At 33.3% G+C, this 20563-nt stretch overlaps 1 protein-coding gene across 3 annotated transcripts in view; it reads right to left on the bottom strand.

The window, feature by feature from the left end:
- The window catches only part of Wwp1 (WW domain containing E3 ubiquitin protein ligase 1), a 110894-nt gene that overhangs the window by 47963 nt on the left and 42368 nt on the right, over positions 1-20563 (bottom strand). For 2 of the 3 annotated variants that reach the window (XM_046458614.2, XM_046458615.2), the window contains 6 exons: positions 19388-19478; positions 15313-15451; positions 14583-14707; positions 9301-9438; positions 9144-9210; positions 6191-6375 (listed from right to left, as the gene is read on the bottom strand). In XM_046458614.2, the coding sequence (XP_046314570.1) occupies positions 6191-6375; positions 9144-9210; positions 9301-9438; positions 14583-14707; positions 15313-15451; positions 19388-19457 (724 nt within the window). In that variant the 5' untranslated portion in view covers positions 19458-19478. The remainder of the gene's footprint in view (positions 1-6190; positions 6376-9143; positions 9211-9300; positions 9439-14582; positions 14708-15312; positions 15452-19387; positions 19479-20563) is intronic. The other variant, XM_046458616.2, reaches the window with a different exon arrangement.

Below are 20563 nucleotides of genomic sequence, written 5' to 3'. Positions count from 1 at the left end.
AAATGCTGGTACGGATACAGAACAACAGGAATTCTCATTCCTTTCTGGTGGGAATGCAAAATAATACAGCCACCTTGGAAGACACTTTGGCAGTTTTTTATAAAAACTAACCATAATCTTATCATATAATCCCCCACTATCACACCTCACCCCAATTGAGATGAAAGCCTGTGCCCAAATGTGTATAGTAATTTTAATTCATAACTGTCCAAAACTTATCGCAACCAAATTCCTTCAACAGGTGAATGGATAAACAAATTAGGGTACACCCATATAGTTGACTATTATTCAGTGATAAAAAGAAATAGCAACCCTCAAAACACACCAAGAAACTTTAAATGCACATGGCTAAGTGAAAGGAGTCAATCTGTAAAGGCCACAAATGGTATGATTCCAACTATATGACATTCTGGAAATGGCAGTGCTTTGGAGATAGTAGAAAGATCAGTGGTTTCTAAGGTTTGGGGGAAAGATACACTGATGATGAACAAGAATTTTGGAGTAATGAAAACTACTATGCATGATACTGTAATGGTGCATATATGATAATATGCATTTGTACACACAGAGTGAAACTTAATATAAACTAAGAACTTCAGTTAGTGACAATTTATTAATAATTCATTAATAATGATCCATTAGTTGTAACAAGTATACCACAGTAATATATAATGCTAATAACAGGGATTATTCTGAATTAGATTCAGGGGAATATGGGACTTCTGTATTCTCTGCTCATTTTTTCTCTAAATCTAAAACTATACTGAAATATAAAGTATATAAATTTTAAAAAGCTAGCTAGAGACCATTTATTTCAATAACTCAACAAACACTTGTTAGCCGATACTACCAACTGGTTAAAGATAACACAATAATACCTTCGAATGGAGGGATTACTATTCATATTCTCAACTGTTGTATGTGTTTTGGGGGGGGGGGGTTCCCTGCACTGCCCCCAGGAGACACTTGGTAATGCCTGGAGATATATTTGTCACAACTAGAGGGGAGGGTGATATTACTTGCACCTACTGATCAGTTTAAATACTCCTAAACACCCTACAATGTACAGGACAACCCCCAGTGACAAAGCACTGGCTAACTTGAAATGTTAATAGTGCTAAGGTTGACAAACTCTGACAAATATTCACCCAGATACCCGGCAGTGTCCAACCTTGTGATGTTTATACAAAATAAACATCTGTTGACAGGTGAATATAACAATGAATGAATAGATAAACTCACAAAGGAAAGGCAAAGAGAAATGAACAGAAAAAGGCCAGGATCATAGGCTCCCTGCTTGTAAGGAAATATGATGAATTATATGCAAGCAAATAATTAAAATATTATGTGATAGGTGTGATAGTGCATTTACAAAATATCTCACACCTTCTTCATGAGATATAAGAACACATCTACCAATTTTTCTTTTAAGAAAAGGTGTCTTTCTATGTTGCCCAAGCTGGCTCCAAACTCCTGGGCTCAAGCCTCAGTATTCCAAGTAACTGGGACTACAGGTGTACCACCACACCCAAACTGACATGATTTCTTAATGAACATATCCCAAATCTCACTTTCAGTCATTATGATTTCTGAAGTCACAAGACACACCTCCTTAATTTCATGTTTAATCTTTGAGAAGTTTTAGATGTATGATATATCCATCTCATGGATAAGCAGCTATCCTCATTCTAACATTTCTTTTAGGTAAAAAAAGACAAAGGTAGAAACATTGGAGTGTCTGAATACCATAAACACTGGAGTGTCTGAATGTGTTGGCTCCCAAAGGCTAATATGTTTAGAAGCTTGGTACTCAGTGTAGCTAAGAGGATGCAGAACCCTCTAGAGGTGGCATCTAGAGAGAGGAGATTGGGTCACTGGGGATGCTACTTTGGAGGGGTTAAAGGTGGGTCTTGTGAGACCCCAGTTGAGTTCCTGAGAAAGTGAGTCAGTATAAAAGAGCAAGCCTGACCTCTTAGTTTAGCCTGGTGATCTCTGGCTTCCTATTTAGCCTAGTGATCTCTCCCCTTTGTATGCACTTCTACCACAATGTCAGCCATTCTGGCCTCTAGTCAGGGACTAGAGGCCAAATAAACAGGGCTACTTGCACTGGAGATATAACTCAGCAGCAGAGCACTTGCCTAGCCCTGGGTTCAATCCCCAGTGTTGCCTCCTCCTTCCCCCAACACACACAAAAAACAAATGGGGCTACTCAATCTTGAACTTTCAGCCTCCAAAACTGTGAACCAAATAAACCTTTTTTCTTTTTAAGTTATCCAGACTGAGTTATTTTATCAAAGCCACAGAATATAGACTATTATAGCATTTTTACTCCCATTTATAACTATGACATGAAAAACAGATATTTGCACATACATTGCAAGTTTCTTTAAAAGTTTATTCACACTTGAGAGAGAGGCTATGGTTATAAAGTGAATGGAACACAAGGGAGTCTCATGGTAATCGTGTGGGACTGGGGATGTAGCTCTGTGGTAAAATGCTTGCCTAGTATCCTGGAGGCCCAGGTTTCAACTCTCAGTTAACACCAAAAAAAAGGGGGGAAAAAGGTTAAAATGGAAGTTAAATTGTGCAGAACTACAGACAAACACACACATACACACAGGTAGTACAGTTAGAACTAGAAAATGTGAACAAGCTCTGTGGATGGTTATGTATGTCAAATTCTTGAATTTGATTTTGTAATGTAGTTTCAAGGAGTTTGAAAAGGTTATAACTCTCAATGTATTTAAAAAATTCTTCAGGATGAAAAACAAGCCAAAAAAAAAGTCTAGTAAATTTATAAAATAGGTTCTGTCTGAAACTTACCATACTGAGTTCTGATCTATTAATAAAATACTAATATGTAGAAAAATTCAATTCACACTAAAAGTTAGGAGTATGAGAACAAACTATAAAATATATACCTACCATTGTTCAAGGACTACAGTAGATGGTTTTTCCTTACTATCTCATTCAATCTTCAATACAGTCCTAGAAGGTAGTTGAATAAGAGTAATAACCTCTTTATAAACGAAGGAGCTAAATTTTGAAGATTTCTCCAACATCACAGTTAACATGTTAGGTGACTGAGCTCAGTCCTGGCTGAGGCCAAATTTAATCTCTTTTTACTACATCACAACTGCTTCCCATTGCAGCCTAACATAACTACTAGTACACACAACTTGTCAAATGGATCCTCTTACTCAAGACTTGAAAGGAAAGGAAGGGGAAAACCCTCATTTACAATGCTGTGAAAAAATACTGTATGTCTTAAACTTCTTAGTTTATGTATGTCTTAAACTCCTGGCCCACCATACCTTATCTGAAAACCTTGTAGTCAGGTGTGTTCCAGAATTCATTACTTTAGATGTTATATAGCACATATATTACATATTACACTAATATCAGAGCAGGTTGGAGGCTCTGATTTTAAACACATACATTGTTATTAAACATTCCTTAATAAAATGTAGAGATACACATAATAAGCATGACAGGTAAAAACTACAAATAACCTCTTGTAAGTTCTAGTCATTTTGCCATCAAATGAGTTTCCCCCCTCCCTCAAAAAAGAACAACTTTAGTGATTTCAGTATTTTGGAATTAACAGTTGTATTAGTCTATCTTCACTAATAAGAAATACCCAAGGCTGAGTAACTTTATAAAGGAAAGAGGTATGGTTAGCTCACAGTTTGGGAGGCTCAAGGGCATGGCATCAGCCTCGGTTCAGCTTGGTTAAAGACCTCACGGCAAATGGGAGAGCATGTATGAGAAGGAATCATATTTCCAGGCAGGAAGTCAGAAAGTAACTAGCTGGTCAGGCTCCCACTTATGACCAATTCACTCTCGGAACTATCTTAAGAGTCCCACAAGACTACCTTGATTCTTTCTGAGGGCACACTTCCAATGAGCTAAGCCCCGCCCACTAGGTCCCACCTCTTAAAGGTCCAACTAACTTTCACATTACCACACTGAGGGTCAAGCTTCCAACACATGAACCTTTGAGGGGCAAATAACATATAAACTATAGCACCAGATAGGAAATTAAAGATATGTTATAATAGAATACGCACACACGCCCACCCTTACCCCCACAACTCCAACAACAAAAACTGACCTTAAAATCCTTACTTTAAAAAATAAATACCATTTTGTACCAACATCTTTAAAAAGGCAGGGATAACCCATTCCTTGAAAAGATACCTGAATTCATCCTCCTTGTAAGGGATGAGAATCATACAAAAGGCATCAGTTATGTGGTTGCTATCAAAGTAGGTTCTGGAAGCCTTTGTAGACCAGCCTACGGAATGGTGGCAGTTTGATTGTTTTGTCACATAACACCAACAATAATCAGAGGAGATGAAGAGGTTGGAGGAATACTATTTGAAGCCTATCATAGTATAAAAGATGAATACTACCCCTTTGAGACACTATAAAAACCATATACATCAAAGTGAACAAGAAAGCAGTGTACAGTTGAGGGCCACAAAGCTATATGTCAATCATAGCTCTTCTACTTTCTAGCTGTAATATCTCTGTGCTTTAGTTTCTTCATCAGAGAAGAAAAGGAAAATATTGGTATCTATTTCAAAGAGTTATTGTGAGCGTTAATTCATTTCATGGATATGCAATGTATAAAACATGCACAGCACAAATGTTAGCTATCATTCTTACTTTTATTCAGATGCCCTAGATTACCTTATAATTATTAGGAATGCCACATGAATTAGTTATGACAGAGCTTTCATTTCTTGTTCCTCACATGTATATTTTATTTTTACCTTGAAATCCCATGCAAGGATAAGAGAGGAATGTGAAAAGTGAATTTATTCCCCATTGAAAGAGGCCATAGAAGTATTTGACATGCTAGGGAGTTTAAATAAGAGATTCCTACAATGAGAAGAGCCTTGGTTAATTCCTTTCCCCTTTTACATCAACACCTGACTATGCCCAAGTGCTAAAACATGAAACTAACTAATTGTGGTGGATACTTTCACCAATTTAATCAAATAGCTAACCATTTTAGTATTAAGGGCTATACCCTCAAATCCATTCTTTTAAATGAAGATGACAAGAAAGATATAGAAAGGTGATATAATCCTTTCTGAACTGAGCATTCAACATTTCCATCTTATTCCTTTTGTTAATTCAGAGTGGACTTAATAATTGGCCCTGCTATCTAATTACTGCCAAAAAGAATGGAACTGGCTCAACCATTCTGAATCCAAAGATAGCCCCACATAATAAATCAATTCATTTTTTTAAGTATGGGTAACTATTTGATAACTTAAAAAGCTTTCCTGACTAAAATCATTGGCTTCATGCCTTATTGTGAAGAACTCTGATACTCTGATAAATCTTTTTACTATGTGAAATTAAAAAAAAAAAAGTGAGTGGTCTTTGTATAGCTATTTACTCAGATTATATTTTTTAAATTGCAAAATTTAATTTCAAGATTAAGCAAATACCCATAAGCAAGCCAAGTATTTAGAATGTGCTGTTATGGCTACTCAAAGGATGACTTTTAATTGACTTGTACTATGAAGATATATCATTATTCTACACTGAAGATAGAGAATATTGAGCAGAGTTCTATGAAATTCACCACTATATTTGCTTTCTTAGAATAAGGGACCATGTTATGTGTTTCATATTATGTTGCAGATTCAGACAGATCAAAAAAAAAAGATTAGAAAGAAAACATTCTTTAAGTATTCCTTCTATAATAGAGTGATTCTTACTAAGAAATATAAAACTTTCTGATAGCTCTATCACCCCACAGTACTTTTTTTTTTCGCCATGTTAAGTACTAAGGCTAAAAAAAAGCACTTGCACATTAAAAGACAATTTAAAAAATCATTCATTATTAAATCAATGCTTCACTAAAGTTCTTTCAGAAATATATTTTATATCATGAATTAAATAGTATTTTGTGACATACAGCCCAAGAATCTAGCTATCATAAAACCACTCACTTAGAAAAATGTGTTGTTATCTCTAATACAATTTTGGAATATCGTCCTAAATAATCTAGAAAAATTTAAATTCAGAAAAAATTCAGGAATTACAATTTAAGAATTACTATCAGAATAGAAGATTAAGAAACACTGCACAATAAGCGAAACATAGGCAAAGACAAATAAACTTAATTTAGTTTACATTGAAACAATATGTCATAAATAGCAACACTTACCAGTGTCATTAGTAGGCTCAGATGTGAGTGCTTTGGGAGCTGGTGTATTTTTGGGTCTGGCAGCAACCTGAGATGGAGATGAAGGTGTGTTGTCTCCATTAACTACATACGAACAGCATGAGTTCTGGACAACAGTATTGGTAGGTATGTGATTATCTACTCCATTACTACTCTCAACAGCCAACCTTTAAAAAGAAAAAGTCTTACTTCAATAAGTATAATTAAACAACTTTTCATTAGAATGTTCATGAAAAACATTTGCTGAGTTCTTAACATTCAAGTACAGTGATAGGTATTAAGTGTAATGAACAAAGATATGGCCTACTATTATTATTATTGAAGTTTCAGTATTACAATACTAGCAAGCAAAAATATACTGGTATAAAAATATACTAAGTTCAAATGAATCAGGCCCTTAAAATAATGATCCAGTTGTACATTTTAATATTTCAGTATAAGAATATTAACCTATTTTTAATTCTCTGTAGTTTCAAAAAAACTCATAAAATTTATAAAAACCAATTTTAAGCTTATAATTTTATTGAATAATAAAAAAGCTGAAATGTCTGTTAATATTCATTACAAAGTATTTTGTAGTAAGCAATAAAATTCTGAGTGTATGATGATCACAGAAAGTTAACTATTATATGCCAGAATTATAAAAATTTATGATATATAAATTAATTGCAAATAAACAAATAAATAAAAACTAGAACTACAAAATCAAATATTTTAAATCCTGTTGCCAATAAGGAGGAGTTGGAAATATTTTGGAAGTGGCCAGGAAAGCTTTTCCAAATACATAGGACACCCTACATCCACCAAGCAGCCTAAGTATTGTTTTAAAAATACAAATCAGATCTTGTGCCTTCCCTGCTTAAATCTAGGGATTAAAAATGTGGAATAAAATCTAGGCTTCTTACCTTAGTCAAAAAAGGTTTTGAAAATCAGCCACATTTCCCACCCCATCTATGTCCCTGACTTATTTTTCTCCAAGTTCCTTCCTCACCTTGCAAAAAATATACTATAACAATTTTATTAAGTATGAAAAGTATTCAAATGTGTATTTCAAATTATTATATACCAGACTAGAATTATAATAAGATTTTTGGAAAAGGTTAATTATACTCTAGAATTAAAAGAATCTGTAGAAAATAAGTTAACTGCAAATAAACTCGAAGCCTTTGAACTTGTTCTTCCCCTTAGAGTTCTGTATGGAAAGTTTTCTTAGCTTTTTAATTTAATTTTAGCACAAATGGGACTTTCTTGGAGACGATTCCCTGATCTCTCTCTAAAACAGGTTCTTCTCCATTCCTGTAACCCCCATCCTACCTCAATTATTTCACAGTTCTTATAGCTATATTCGGTTAGCTTATTTATTTATTCTGTAGTCTAATAACAGCATCTATCCCACCATAATGTAAATTTCTTGGGAACTGATCTGGTACTCTCAGTGCTTGGACTAGTGTCTGGTACTGAACAAGCACTCAATAAGCATCTCTTAAATCCTCCTCTCCCTTGTCACCTATGAGATATATTTAGGAAGTTTTAATAGGTACTGAGAAAAGCTTCCAAATGATTCTCTGATTTGTGTACCCCTCCATAGCTACCCAGTGAGAATCAGTGAGTGATTCAGGAATGAGATGAGAGAACCCATCTGAAATCCTCATAGTACTGTAGAAACTATCCTTAATTCAAATGTGTTACTATGAAGAAACAATATTAAGTTTTAGATTGATAGTCATTCAAGTTCCATCATCTAAAATTATACTCTAAGAATATAAAAAGACATATTTTACACGCTAATAATTTTAATCAACCTAATTGTTGTCCACTTTCAGTCATTAATTTTCTCACTGTAAACTATAATGTGGATACCAAATATATTTAAGGCAAATATACATTCTAGAAGGTGTACTTACCTGTTCAAAGTGTTTTTATGAGAATCATTTAATGGCAATTTAGGAACAGTGCTATTAGTAACTTTGTAGAGTAATAAAGATCATACTTTTGTATTCGGCGGACACAACATCTTTGTTTGTATGTGGTGCTGAGGATCGAACCTGGGCCGCACGCATGACAAGCGAGCGCGCTACCGCTTGAGCCACATCTCCAGCCCCAAAGATCATACTTTTGCAAATACCAACAAACCTTTTCAAATGTACCTAATCAATTTTATAGTAATACATTTCTATATTTTCAGGTTTTAATTCCACAATATAGATCTATTATTCACTTGCATTGCACTTTAGATACTTCAACCAAAGAATCTCAACTGTCATGAAATGTGAATGCCAGGAAGCTTTTGAAATGGCACGATGATTTTTGTAGGAAGACCATAATCTACAGGAGAATGCCAATTCCAATAAGACATATGACTTTTCCACAATATCTGACTCTATTTACCAATAAAAAAGGCCTAAATATAGATTTAAAGACATTTCAATAGAAGAATAAAGCATTAACAAGATACAACATAAATGATGAACCCTGAAACATTATGCTTTGTCAAAGAAGCTAGTCAAAAAAGTTCACATGTTATATGAACGTTTAATGTGAAATGGCTAGAATAGAAAAGAGAGAGAATGTAGATTCCTGGATAACAGAGGCTGGGAGGAAGGAGGAATTGGGAGTGAGTAACTACTCACGGCTATAGTTTCTTCTCGGCGGTGGTGATAAAAATGTTCTGAAATCAGTGATCTTAGTTGGCCATATACGAATATACTAAATTCCACTGAAACATGTACTTTGTAAGAGTGACTTCTGTAGTACGTGTATTGTATCTCAAAACATTATTTTATAAAGCTATGCTCATAAGCATTCAACAAATAACAAGTTCATATATAAGCAGTTAAATTATGTGGCAAATTCTAAACTAAGTTTAAAATTTAAAACGTCATACATGGGAAATGTTTTATCATATCATCACAAACACTAAAATAAAATATTCTACCTGGTAGTTGTCCTTGCATCAGGTTCTCCATTTTCATGTAAGGCATCACCATTTTGCTGTATTTCTACTGAATAAGAAGAAACAAACACTCTAGGTTTTTATATACTCCTTGGCAATTTTTTCCTTTAAATTTTAAAAACACATAAAGTCAGCTTACTAGTTGGAGATGAGTTGCAGTTTGTTAGATTTTCTTGCTCAATCACCAATCCATCAAGCACAACTATCAATTCACCAGTTTGCACTATGCCATTCTTGTTTTCCAAGGAAAGTTTTAATTGTTCTTTCACTTTTTCCACTAGAAAAAAATACCGTAATTTAAAAGCTTTTGCCACATACAAAAATGTTTTAGAAATCAAAATTACATTTCAAGAAATACTCCAAGTTCAGTACCTGACAGTTACATTTGGAAGTAATTTTTTTGCTTTTTTTATCTGTAGACCCTTCTATACTACACCAAGATCATTCTCTTTCATACCTTGTTAAGTAACTCTTCTCCCCCCCAACCCCACACTTTCAACATCATCTTTCATTACTTCCGTGTACAGGACGAACTTCAGAGAACATGAATTAGGTGATGCTGTTACAAATTTCAACTCTGCAACTAACTAGGGGGACTCTGAGTAAAGTTATTCTAACTTCTTAAAGCCTATTTCCCTGTCACAAAATGGAAATAATAAGAGCTTCAAACTCTAGGCACAGTCATAAAGACCTAATTTAAAGCCATATAGAAAGCACTAGCACCACACCTAACACAGTTAGTGCTCACTAAATACTAAGTACTGTGACAATAGTTTGTTATTTCATTTTACATTAGTCAGACACTTCACTCCCATTATTGGAAGATCTAGCTGTAACTGAATGAAATTCAAGTGATTTCATACCAACTTCTATCATACAACGTATTAAAAGTTATTAGTGTGGGGCAGAAGACATGGGAAGATGACAGTGCAAGGGTACAAAGTTTCAATTAGAAGAAATAAGATCTTTTTCTTTTGAAATACACTGTACAGTGTGGTGAATATCATAAATAATAACATTACACATTTCAAAATCACTGAAAGACTAACTTTCAAATTTTCTCACCACAAAAAGTGGTATTTGAGGTGAAGTGACAGGTATGTTTATTAGCTTAATTATTACACATTTTATTTACAAATCATCATATTAGCTTGTATCACACAAATATATACAACTAAAAACCGTCAAGTCAGAATTTTTAAAAATTAAAAATTCATCAATGATCACTTTAGTATCCAAAATGGGGTCAGTTACTTCAGTCTGATCTTTAGTGGCTTTCTTTCTTCTTCTTCTTAATATTTTAGTTGTCAGTGGTTATTCATTCATTCATTCATTCATTGTGCTGGTAACAGAACCCATTTATTCATTCATTTTTTTATTGTGTTGGGAATAGAACCCAGTGCCTCACACATGTCAGGCTAGCGCTCTACCACTGAGCCACAACTCAGCCATCTTTATTGGCTTTCTGAAGCTACTGAATTCATGGAACTTTTTACATCTTAAAGTTCATAACTTTGATATTGCCTATATTTAACAAATTTGAGTCCCTCCCCCCATTTACAAAACATCCAGCACAAACATCTTGACTACATATCCACGTACAGAAAAGACAAAAATTTACAACTAATACTGGACAGGAATTCTTTTCAAAACAATTGAAGAACCATGTAATTAAAGAAGACCTTATAGAATACCTACCCAACTATTTGTAGTACAATTAGCCTTATCTCCATTCTAAATCAAAAGCAATTAGAGAAACTAGGCGAAATACAAAACAAAAAACAAAAAAACACACACACACAAAAAAAAAACCTACAAAAGAATGAATTTCAACTTTATCTAATAATCTATCTCTGAAGAAAACTATATTGACCAACATTCTATTTCACTGATGTTATCTTCCTCCATTTAAAGTGCCCAGAAAGAGACTGAGCTCTCTTTCATAAAATATTTAGCTATTTGAACATATTACTAAAAAACCCCAGCATTTTGAAATTTTTTTAATATAGATCTGTGTAAATTCTGATTAATTTGTCTATTAATTGTGTGCATTCTCATCCTAGAAAGACAGATTTGTTGGATATGCAAACTTTATATTGATAATGATCTTCCAAATCTCTGAAGATACTATTTCACTATCTTTCCCTATCTGCTATTAATTCTGCAATTATAAATTATAAATCTTTGCAAATAACTTGTTTTATCTCCATGGCTCCTTTTAAAATCTGTCTTTGGTATCTTGCATTTCACTATGGTATGTCCAAACATGACTTTCTCTTTGCTATCTTATTTGGGGTAATATCATGTTTTTCATTATTATTCAGAATTTGCTATTATTATTCCTTAAAATATCTCTTCTAGTCTGGGGGTCAGCAAATTACAGTCCATACGTCAAAATCTAGCCTGCCTTTATAAATAAAGTCCACCAAAAAAAAAAAAAATCACCTGTTTTTATAAGTAAAGTTTTATCTGAATGTAGCTACACCCATTCATTTACATATTTTTCATGGCTAATTACACTCTACAAGGGCAGAAGAGTTGCATCAGTACAACAAAAAAACTGTTGGCCTATAAAGCTTAAATATTTAGTATCTAGATCTTTCTAGAAAATATTTGTTCTTATATTCTGTAATTTTTGACAGGAGCTTGTTCTCCAATTTAGTTTATAGGTAATCTCTGGGCTTTAACACAGTTATGCTTTGTTTCTAATTCTGCCAGAAATTTTAAGGTCCTCCCAAGAGTCTAGATTGGAGGAGTTCAGGCTCAGCTCCCCTATATGGCTACTAAACAAAAGCTTGTTATTCTGAAAGCTGCTATGAGCGTGGCCTACTATTCTAATTCCATTTTACAACTCAAACAAAAAAGTTGAGATTGTACTGTCCAACATGGTAGCTACTAGGCAAACATTTTCTTTGCTCGCTCTTTATTTCAAGGAGGGACCTCTGTCTTTTTGCAAATCATCAATGTCACAAAGATTTGTTCTGTCTAGGATCTAGTTGTTCTGTGATAGGAGGTTCTTTACAGCATATATTTCACAATTCTGAACGTGTAAGATTGAAGTATAATACTCTGAATCATATAACTATTTACTATCACATAAATAATTCCCACTTAGGGCTGGGGTTGTGGCTTAGCTATAGAGTACTTGCCTAGCGTGTGCAAAGCCCTGGGTTCAATCCTTAGTATCACATAAAGATTAATAAAATAAAGGTAAAAAAAATAATAATTCCCACTTACATGTATATGTTTATATGTTTATAGAGAGATAACAGTATTATTCCATCACAGTATTAACACAGGAACTTGGATATATTCATCTATTCAATATGTGAGTACCTATTCTGTGGCAGGCACAGTTCTCTGGGGAAGACTGATCTCTGACCAACACAAACTAGAACACCCTACCATTCCTTTAATGGAATTACTACCACCACCAGAATTAATTTGTTTTCTGATCTACCTCCCCAAATGAACTGAAGATTCCAACACAGCAAAGGGATCTTGTCCATCTAATTCAGAGATGTATTCTCAGCATCTGACAGAAGGCAGGCACTTAATAAACATTTAAAATAAGTGATTAAGATAGTCCTGTCCTGGGGAAATTTATTCTTATAAGGCAGAAGTGGTTTTTTTCCCTATCACTTTAGACATTCTTCCTTAGCTTAAGAAGAGCAAAAGAATAATCTGAGACTCTGAGGAACTAGGTAAATAAGTCAATGATTTATCCTATAATCATGAACTTGTTGAAAATATATGTTTTCCCTAGAGAAACAAAAGTTTTTCAAAAATCTTTGTTTTTAAGGTGCTTTACAGATTTATATTTAGCTCACACTCATACTGAAGCTGTTTTTCTAAACTGCTAGGATAACGTATTAATTATTTATTGTTGAGCAATAATTATCCTAAAATTTAGTAGCTTAAAGCAACAAAAACCACTTATTATTGTTCATAGTTTCTACAAGCAAGGAACTCAATAGGAGCCCACACACATCTGGCAAGTTGGTGCTAGATGCTGAAAAGAGACTTCAGTGCTTCCTAAGAGTCTCTCAAAGTAAGTAATCCAAGGGACAAAGGCAAAAGTAGGAATGCCTTTTATAACCAAGTGTCTCTCTTTTCTCTCCTACAACCTGGAGTGTTTTTTTCAAGGACCTGAAAGCAATTCCTTTAAAATGTAATGATCAGAAAAGACAAGGCAAATCTCTGTCTCTGTGGGAGGACAGAATCCTAACCTTGCTAATTGCCATACATATTTGCCAAGTTGCAACTATGCTGATCAACCTTTGGTAATTTTTCACTTTCCTGACTACTGAATTCCTGCTCAAACCAACTCTTTTTCCCTTCAAAATGTCTTATCACCTGTGCACAAACTGAAGTTCAGTTTAGTTTAAAATGACTCCTCCTGTTTGCAAAAGTGTATTACTGATTTAAATCTACTTATGAAACAGTGAAACAAAGAGGGTAAAATAAGTCTTAGATATCAGTATCTGATGCTGATGACATAAGGAAAAGAAAGCTAAAAAGACCACACATCTTTGCAGAGATAACTAAATAACTTCTATAGTTTAGAATGGTGTTCAAGTGATCTAAACTCATAACTAAAGGTAATGTTTAAAAATTGGGATTTTAAGACTGGGGTTGTGGCTCAGTGTTAGAGGCAGTGCCTAGCATATGCAAGGCCCTGGATTCGATTCTCAGCACACAACATAAAAATAAATAAGATAAAGGTATTGTGACCAACTACAACTAAAAAATAAGTATTAAGAAGAGAATAAAAATTATTTTTTCCTTAAAAAAAAAGCAAGACTAAATTCTAATTTTACAATTCAAACAAACAAAAAGTAGAGGTTGTACTGTCCAACATGGTAGCTACTAGCCATATAAGGCTATTTAAATTTAAGTAAAATGAAATACAATTTAAAGTAAGTTCCTTAGTTACAATAGTCTCCTTTAAAATGGTCAGCTGTTTTCTGCCCTTGGATAGAAGAATTACAGATAATTATACTATTCTGTGACTTTTCTAAATTCTCCATGTTTTCTGCAATGAATTGATTATAAAATGAAAAAGAAAATTTTAAAGTTAGAGTGTATTATATTCCAATAAATTAGTCAAAAAACAAAGCAGAATAGGTCCAGATGATTTTTTTTAATATTTAAAGTATATATTAAGTAAATAATAAATGGTTGACAACCACTGATAACAGGGTATTTGTGGATAACTGAAGTCATTTTTGTAAATCTATAGGATGCCAACAGGCTAGGGTCAATATTACCTACTTTATATAATGCCACAAACTTAAAAGTAATCACAGGCAAGAAATAAAATTCTCTTTTATGAATACAGAATTGTTTTTTGCTTTTGGACTTTAAGATATGTTCAGTGTCTGAAACTTATGAAGAAACAAAAGTAGAACAAAAACTTACATTTTCTATTGTGCTTTAACAGAGCTTGTTTCAAATCTATCGTTGCTCTTCCTAATAAAGCATCTGCTTTTAAGGTGTGATGGCTCCAAACTCGAAACTCCAAAGTACTCTGTGGGGTCACATTTCTGCAAGGGTAAAATTATAACAAAAATATAGAAGTATACATCATCATTCTAAATGGTAATCCCTCTAAACCATTTATTTTAATAATATTTTAAATTGGGGACTTAGTTTATTTAATACTGTATGAAATAGTAAATTGTCTGAATTATGAATAAAAATATTTAAAGTATATTCTAGATAAGAATTTTTTGTGACTAGCAAATCAAAACACTGGCAATATACTGAGAGTTATGAATAAAAATATTTAAAGTATATTCTAGATAAGAATTTTTTGTGACTAGCAAATCAAAACACTGGCAATATACTGAGAGTATACTGAGATTTCACAATAATGCTGTTACTACTGGAATAAATTTCTGAAGATTTTTTAAAAAATGATGGCATTAGTTATAATACTTTATGTAAATTTTTTTATAAATTTATACCATTATGTCACAAATGCCAGAATTAAGGAAGACCAATTTATTTATAAGACATTCAGAGAAAATAAGGCTATGTGGAAATTAGTTAATAAAAAAGGCAAGAATTATTACACTTCCTTTGTAAGAAAATAAAATAGAAGCACAACTCTCTTGAAAATTTTGCATACTTTGTGCAAAGTACTTACACAGTTAGCTGTTCATCCCATTTTGGATTAGAAGAACTACTGGATTTGGCTGTTTTTTTAATTTCTCCATCTACAACTACATCTGTATATGTTGCTGTTCCAAACCAGTTCTTTTTTCTTTTTAGTTTGGCACTAGAAACTAACAGAAAAACGATGATCACTATTGAATATGTATAGTTAAAAAGTAGGATTGCCTACTAATAAACCATTAAAAATGGAACTGTATTTGTTGTACAACTAGAACTCTTCTCATTGGCAAAATTTAGACATAATACAAAAGGGCTACTGATAATACCTGAGAATCATTTGACTTTTTAAGTTTTATTGAGACATAATTCACAAACCATATATTCATCTATTTAAATGGCACAATTCATTGATTTTTAACATCTTCATCAAATTGCATTTAAAAATCACCACATTCAATTTTAAAACAATTTTGTTACCCCCAAAAGAAACTCATATCATTAAGTAGTAACCCCTCTGTTTCCTTCCAACTACCCAATCCTATTGCAGCCCTAGGCAACCACTAATCTACCATCTATCTCTACAGATTTTTCTATTTTGGACATTTCATATAAGTGAAATCATCATACACGTGGTCTTTTGGGACTGCCTTTTTTCAATTAGCATAGTGTTTTCCAGTTTTATCCATGTTGTAACATGCATCAGTACTTCATTTCTTTTCCTGACAAATAATATTCCATTTTATGGACATATCATATTTTATTTATGTATTCTCCCATTAACAGACATTTGAATTATTCACACATTTTGGCTGTTTTGCCTCATGCTTCTATAAATTTGTGTATGAAATTTCCCTTGGGCATATTAGAAGTGAAATTGCTTGCTAACATAGTAAGTCTCTGCTGAGTAAATTCCTATCAAAGTGTATGAAGATTCTGATTTCTTCACATTTTTACTTACCATTGAATTTAATTCTAAACTTCATCAATGCTCAAGAAAAAAGTGTCTACAGATTTAACATGCCTGTTAACATCCCTTTTAAATGGATGTTACCTTCTAAATGGTATTCATCATGTAACTGTTGCACTTGTTAAAAATAAATGTTTCACCTGGAACGATGGTTTCAAAAAAAAAAAAAAGAAATATCTGCTTTTTCAAATACAAACTTTAAAAATCAAAATGTGATTATAAAAGTTTATAACCCTTTACAAAAAGTGAATTTTAAATCTGATTTACACAAGACATAAAGGAGTTAATTTAAACATTTTACTTTAATGTTTAAAACTACTAATCTAAATAGGGGACAACCTACTTTCAGGGCAAAATGCTGAATACCAAACAGTAAAATATCTTATCAAAATCACTTCTATCATCAATCACCTATGAACAAAGAAGAAAGACAAAGCCTCCTCCATGTCATATACATGGGATGTTTAAGGTTATGAAATACACCAGCTATGTAGTTTCCATTCTATAGTGAGAGAATAGTTGTATAAGCAAACTGATGAAATACAATGTAATAAGTACTTCAGCAGAGGTTGTGTTTGAAATACAGTAGTCCTCAATATTTGAAGAATAATGGAATATTCAAGGCAAATATTGTATTTAAGTATTGGCAACACAGCACTACCAAAGAATGTGCACTGTTATGTCTGAAGAACTACTCTCAGGGTCTTGGCAAAACTCATTTCCGTCCTTGGCTGTTCCAAGTTGATCTAAGTTTCAACACCACTGGACTGATGTCAAAGACCCAGACTTGCTCTCTCTCAAGGTATCTTGCAAATAAGATTTTTCATTCCAAATAAAAGTGTCATTTCCTCAGTATATGCAGATTTTATCCATACACTAGAAGAAAACAGGAAGAAGGGGAATGCAACGTAGAAAGGTGTTAAAAGCACAGGGTGTAATTTATCTGTGTTCATATTTTAACTCTTCCAGTTACTAGAAGCTTGACCTTAAAAGAAATCAACTGACCTCTTATCCATCAATTTTCTCATCATAAACAGGAAAACAATAGAATCTGATTCTTAGGATTGGTGAGTGAGGGCATGTTAAACTGCAAAACACCATCATTGTCAACGAATTCCTGGCACCCAACACGGTGACTATTACTCTTTTTATTATTACTGATCGTATAAGTATTAACTCGTCTGACTTAACTACAGAACCATCCAAAATACATCCATTGTATACCTTTAATTGATAGAGTGCTCAATAAGGAAAGAGATTTTTTTTAAAAAAATGATTTTTATTCTCACAAGGAAATTATAATATGCTGGCAAGATAGGTGCATATAAACACAATACTGTGATTTAAATAGCCAAAGACAAATTATTCCAATCAAGAGTTCTTACTAGTGGAAATATATAGAATAATTTTATTTTCCCATTTAATAGGTTTTCTTTTAGATTTATACACAGAATGTCCTATAACACAAGGTTATATAAAAACTGAAAACTATCAGAAAGGGGTACAATGGGTGTTAATATTAAAACTCCACTCACAATAACCTCCCTTAAAAAAACAGTCATACATTTAAGAAATGTATAGGATACACACCCATATATATAAAGCTTTACTGACATAAAAGAGAATGACTTGATACATTGTTGGATTTTGAAATTTTAACACTGAAAGATTTCAATTACCTCCAACTTAATACAATACTTTAAAATAAAAACAACAACATATTGGTGTTGAGTGGTTTTGGTGGGGGCAGAGGAAAAGGAAGTAAGACTCAAATTCAAAAGAAAGGCAAAAAAATTAGAGAACAGCGAAGGCATGCATAAAATGCAATGTAATAAAAGATTTCTCCAATTATGGGGATAGGGTTACAGGGGATTAAACCCAGGGGTACTCTACATTTGAATTACATCCCCAGCTCTTCTGTAATTTTGAGACAGGATATTGCTAAGTTGTCCAGGCTGGCCTCAAACTTGTGATCTTTCTGCCTCAGCCTCCTATGTAGCTAGAATTATGGCAGGCATCCTTATGTCCAGCTCTCTCTACTTTTTAAAGTATTATATGAAAAAAATACAACAGTCTGACAGTGATATAAGAGAAATGAAGAGAATAGAACAAGATATTTCACATCAACCGGAAAAGAGAGATCATTCCCTACATGTATGTTGAAGTAGTTGATAAGTTTATAATTCACACCATTAATACAAAAATAATGACTTAAATTTTTTATTTTAAAAATTGAAATTAAGTTACAAGAAAACCTAACAGGTAAAAAATTTTAAATATATTAAAAAAAGCCCATTAATTTTTCAACCTCAAATAGTCAAATGATTATGTCCATTGTATAAAATAGCACGTGCCATTATTATAGTAGTTAGTCTTCTGTTTGATTCTTTCTACTATAGTTTTCCTGCTTTCCATGATCACTGATTTCCTTCCCTCCTTCCTTCCTCTGTACTGGGTATTGAACCCAGGACGTAGGATATGCTAAGCAAGCACTTTATCACTAAGATACACCCCCAGCCCACTGTTCTTATTCTTATTTGTTATTTGCAATCAGATGTGGGTTATGAACAGAAATAAGAATAAGAATATATATGCTCACAATAAAAATAAATTAGGATTTTAAAAATAAGTTAGTTCAGGGAAGTACACCTCAGTTTCCAAACAGTAAAGTGCCACACTGCAATAGCAGAGGGGCCTTTATCATGACATGATTTGATTCTTCAAAAAAAGAAAAAGAAATACAGACATTACTGTTCATCTAATAAAAACAGCAACAACTTGGGAGTCCTAAGGTCTTAGTTGGTTTTACATTACCAACAGAAGGTACTTAATTCCTCTGATTCACAAATTTCTTCACTGATTAGTCAGAAGGTTAATATGTATGACACAAGATACTGCGAAGTCAGTAAGGCTGTGGATTTTATAAGGTAGTTTTTATATTTAAAACTTAAATTAACAAAATGAGGAAGAGGTGAAGAGAAAAGTAAAGCAAGACACTAAAACTTGGTACTATTTAATATAGGTCCACGTTTGGTATTTTCCAAGAGCATCAATTATGGAATAAATTTGCTGAACTGAATATTTGAAAAAAAGTTTCATCAGAGAATCACCATATTAAATTATTAGAAAAATGACTTACCAGTTACCTGTAACTGTAACCTTCCACTATGGTTATTACTAGTATCAGACCGTGGTGAAGCAGTGGCCATGTCCCAAAATTCAGCTTCAATCTATAAAAAAAAAAAAAGATAATTTACATTTTAGATAAAAAAAATTCTAATTTTCATGATGATTAAAACTGTTCATTTGAGGGCTAGGGTTGTGGCCTCGCATGTGTGAGGCACTGGGTTCGATCCTCAGCACCACAAAATAATAAAATAAAGGCATTGTATCCACCTACAACTAAAAAAATTCTTTTAAATGTTAAAAAAAAAAAACACAAAAACTATTCATTTGAGCTGGGCGTGGTGGTGCACACCTGTAATCCCAGCAGCTCAGGAGGCTGACACAGGAGGATCATGAGTTCAAAGCCAGCCTCAGCAATTTAGCGAGGCCCTAAGCAACTCAATGAGACCTTGTCTCTAAATAAAATACAAAATAGGGATGGGAATGTGGCTCAGTGGTCCAATGCCCCTGAGTTTAATCCCTAGTAAACCCCCTCCAAAATGTTCATGAGACATTATTCACAGAATTAGAAAAAACAACTCTGAAATGATTTGGAAAAATAAGAGAACCAGAATAGCCAAAGCAGTATTAAGCAAGAAAAGTGAAGCAGGAGGCATCATAATACCTGATCTCAAATTATACTACAAAGCTATAGTAACGAAAACAGCATAGTGTTGGGATCAAAACAGATATGAAGACCAATGGAACAGAGTAGAAGACACAGAGACAAACCACATACTTACAGCTATCTGACACTTGATGAAAGTGCCCAAATTATATTTTGGAGAAAAGACAGCTTTTTAAATAAGATTCAGGGACAACTTGACATCAAGAACATAGAAATTAAATGAGACTAGATCCCTATCTCTGCACATTAAGTCAAACTGAAATGGATCAAAAACTTATGAATTAGACAAGAAACCTTGCAACTGCTAGAAGAAAACATAAGGTCAACACTTCATCATACAGGCACAGGTACCAACTTCCTCAAGCAAAATCCCTAAAGTTCAAAAAATAAAATCAAGAATCAAGAAATTAAAAAGCTTCTGCACAGCAAAAGAAACAAGAGTATGAAGAGAGAGCCTACAGTATGGGAGAAAATCTTTGCCAGTTACAACCCCAAAAGGGGATAAGTATCCAGAATATATAA

The sequence above is a fragment of the Marmota monax genome, unplaced genomic scaffold (assembly GCF_021218885.2).
Source record: "Marmota monax isolate L192 unplaced genomic scaffold, Marmota_monax_Labrador192_F-V1.1 WCK01_AAM20220418_F8-fsc00147, whole genome shotgun sequence".
NCBI lineage: Eukaryota > Metazoa > Chordata > Mammalia > Rodentia > Sciuridae > Marmota > Marmota monax.
This window is presented reverse-complemented; position numbering and strand designations above follow the sequence as displayed.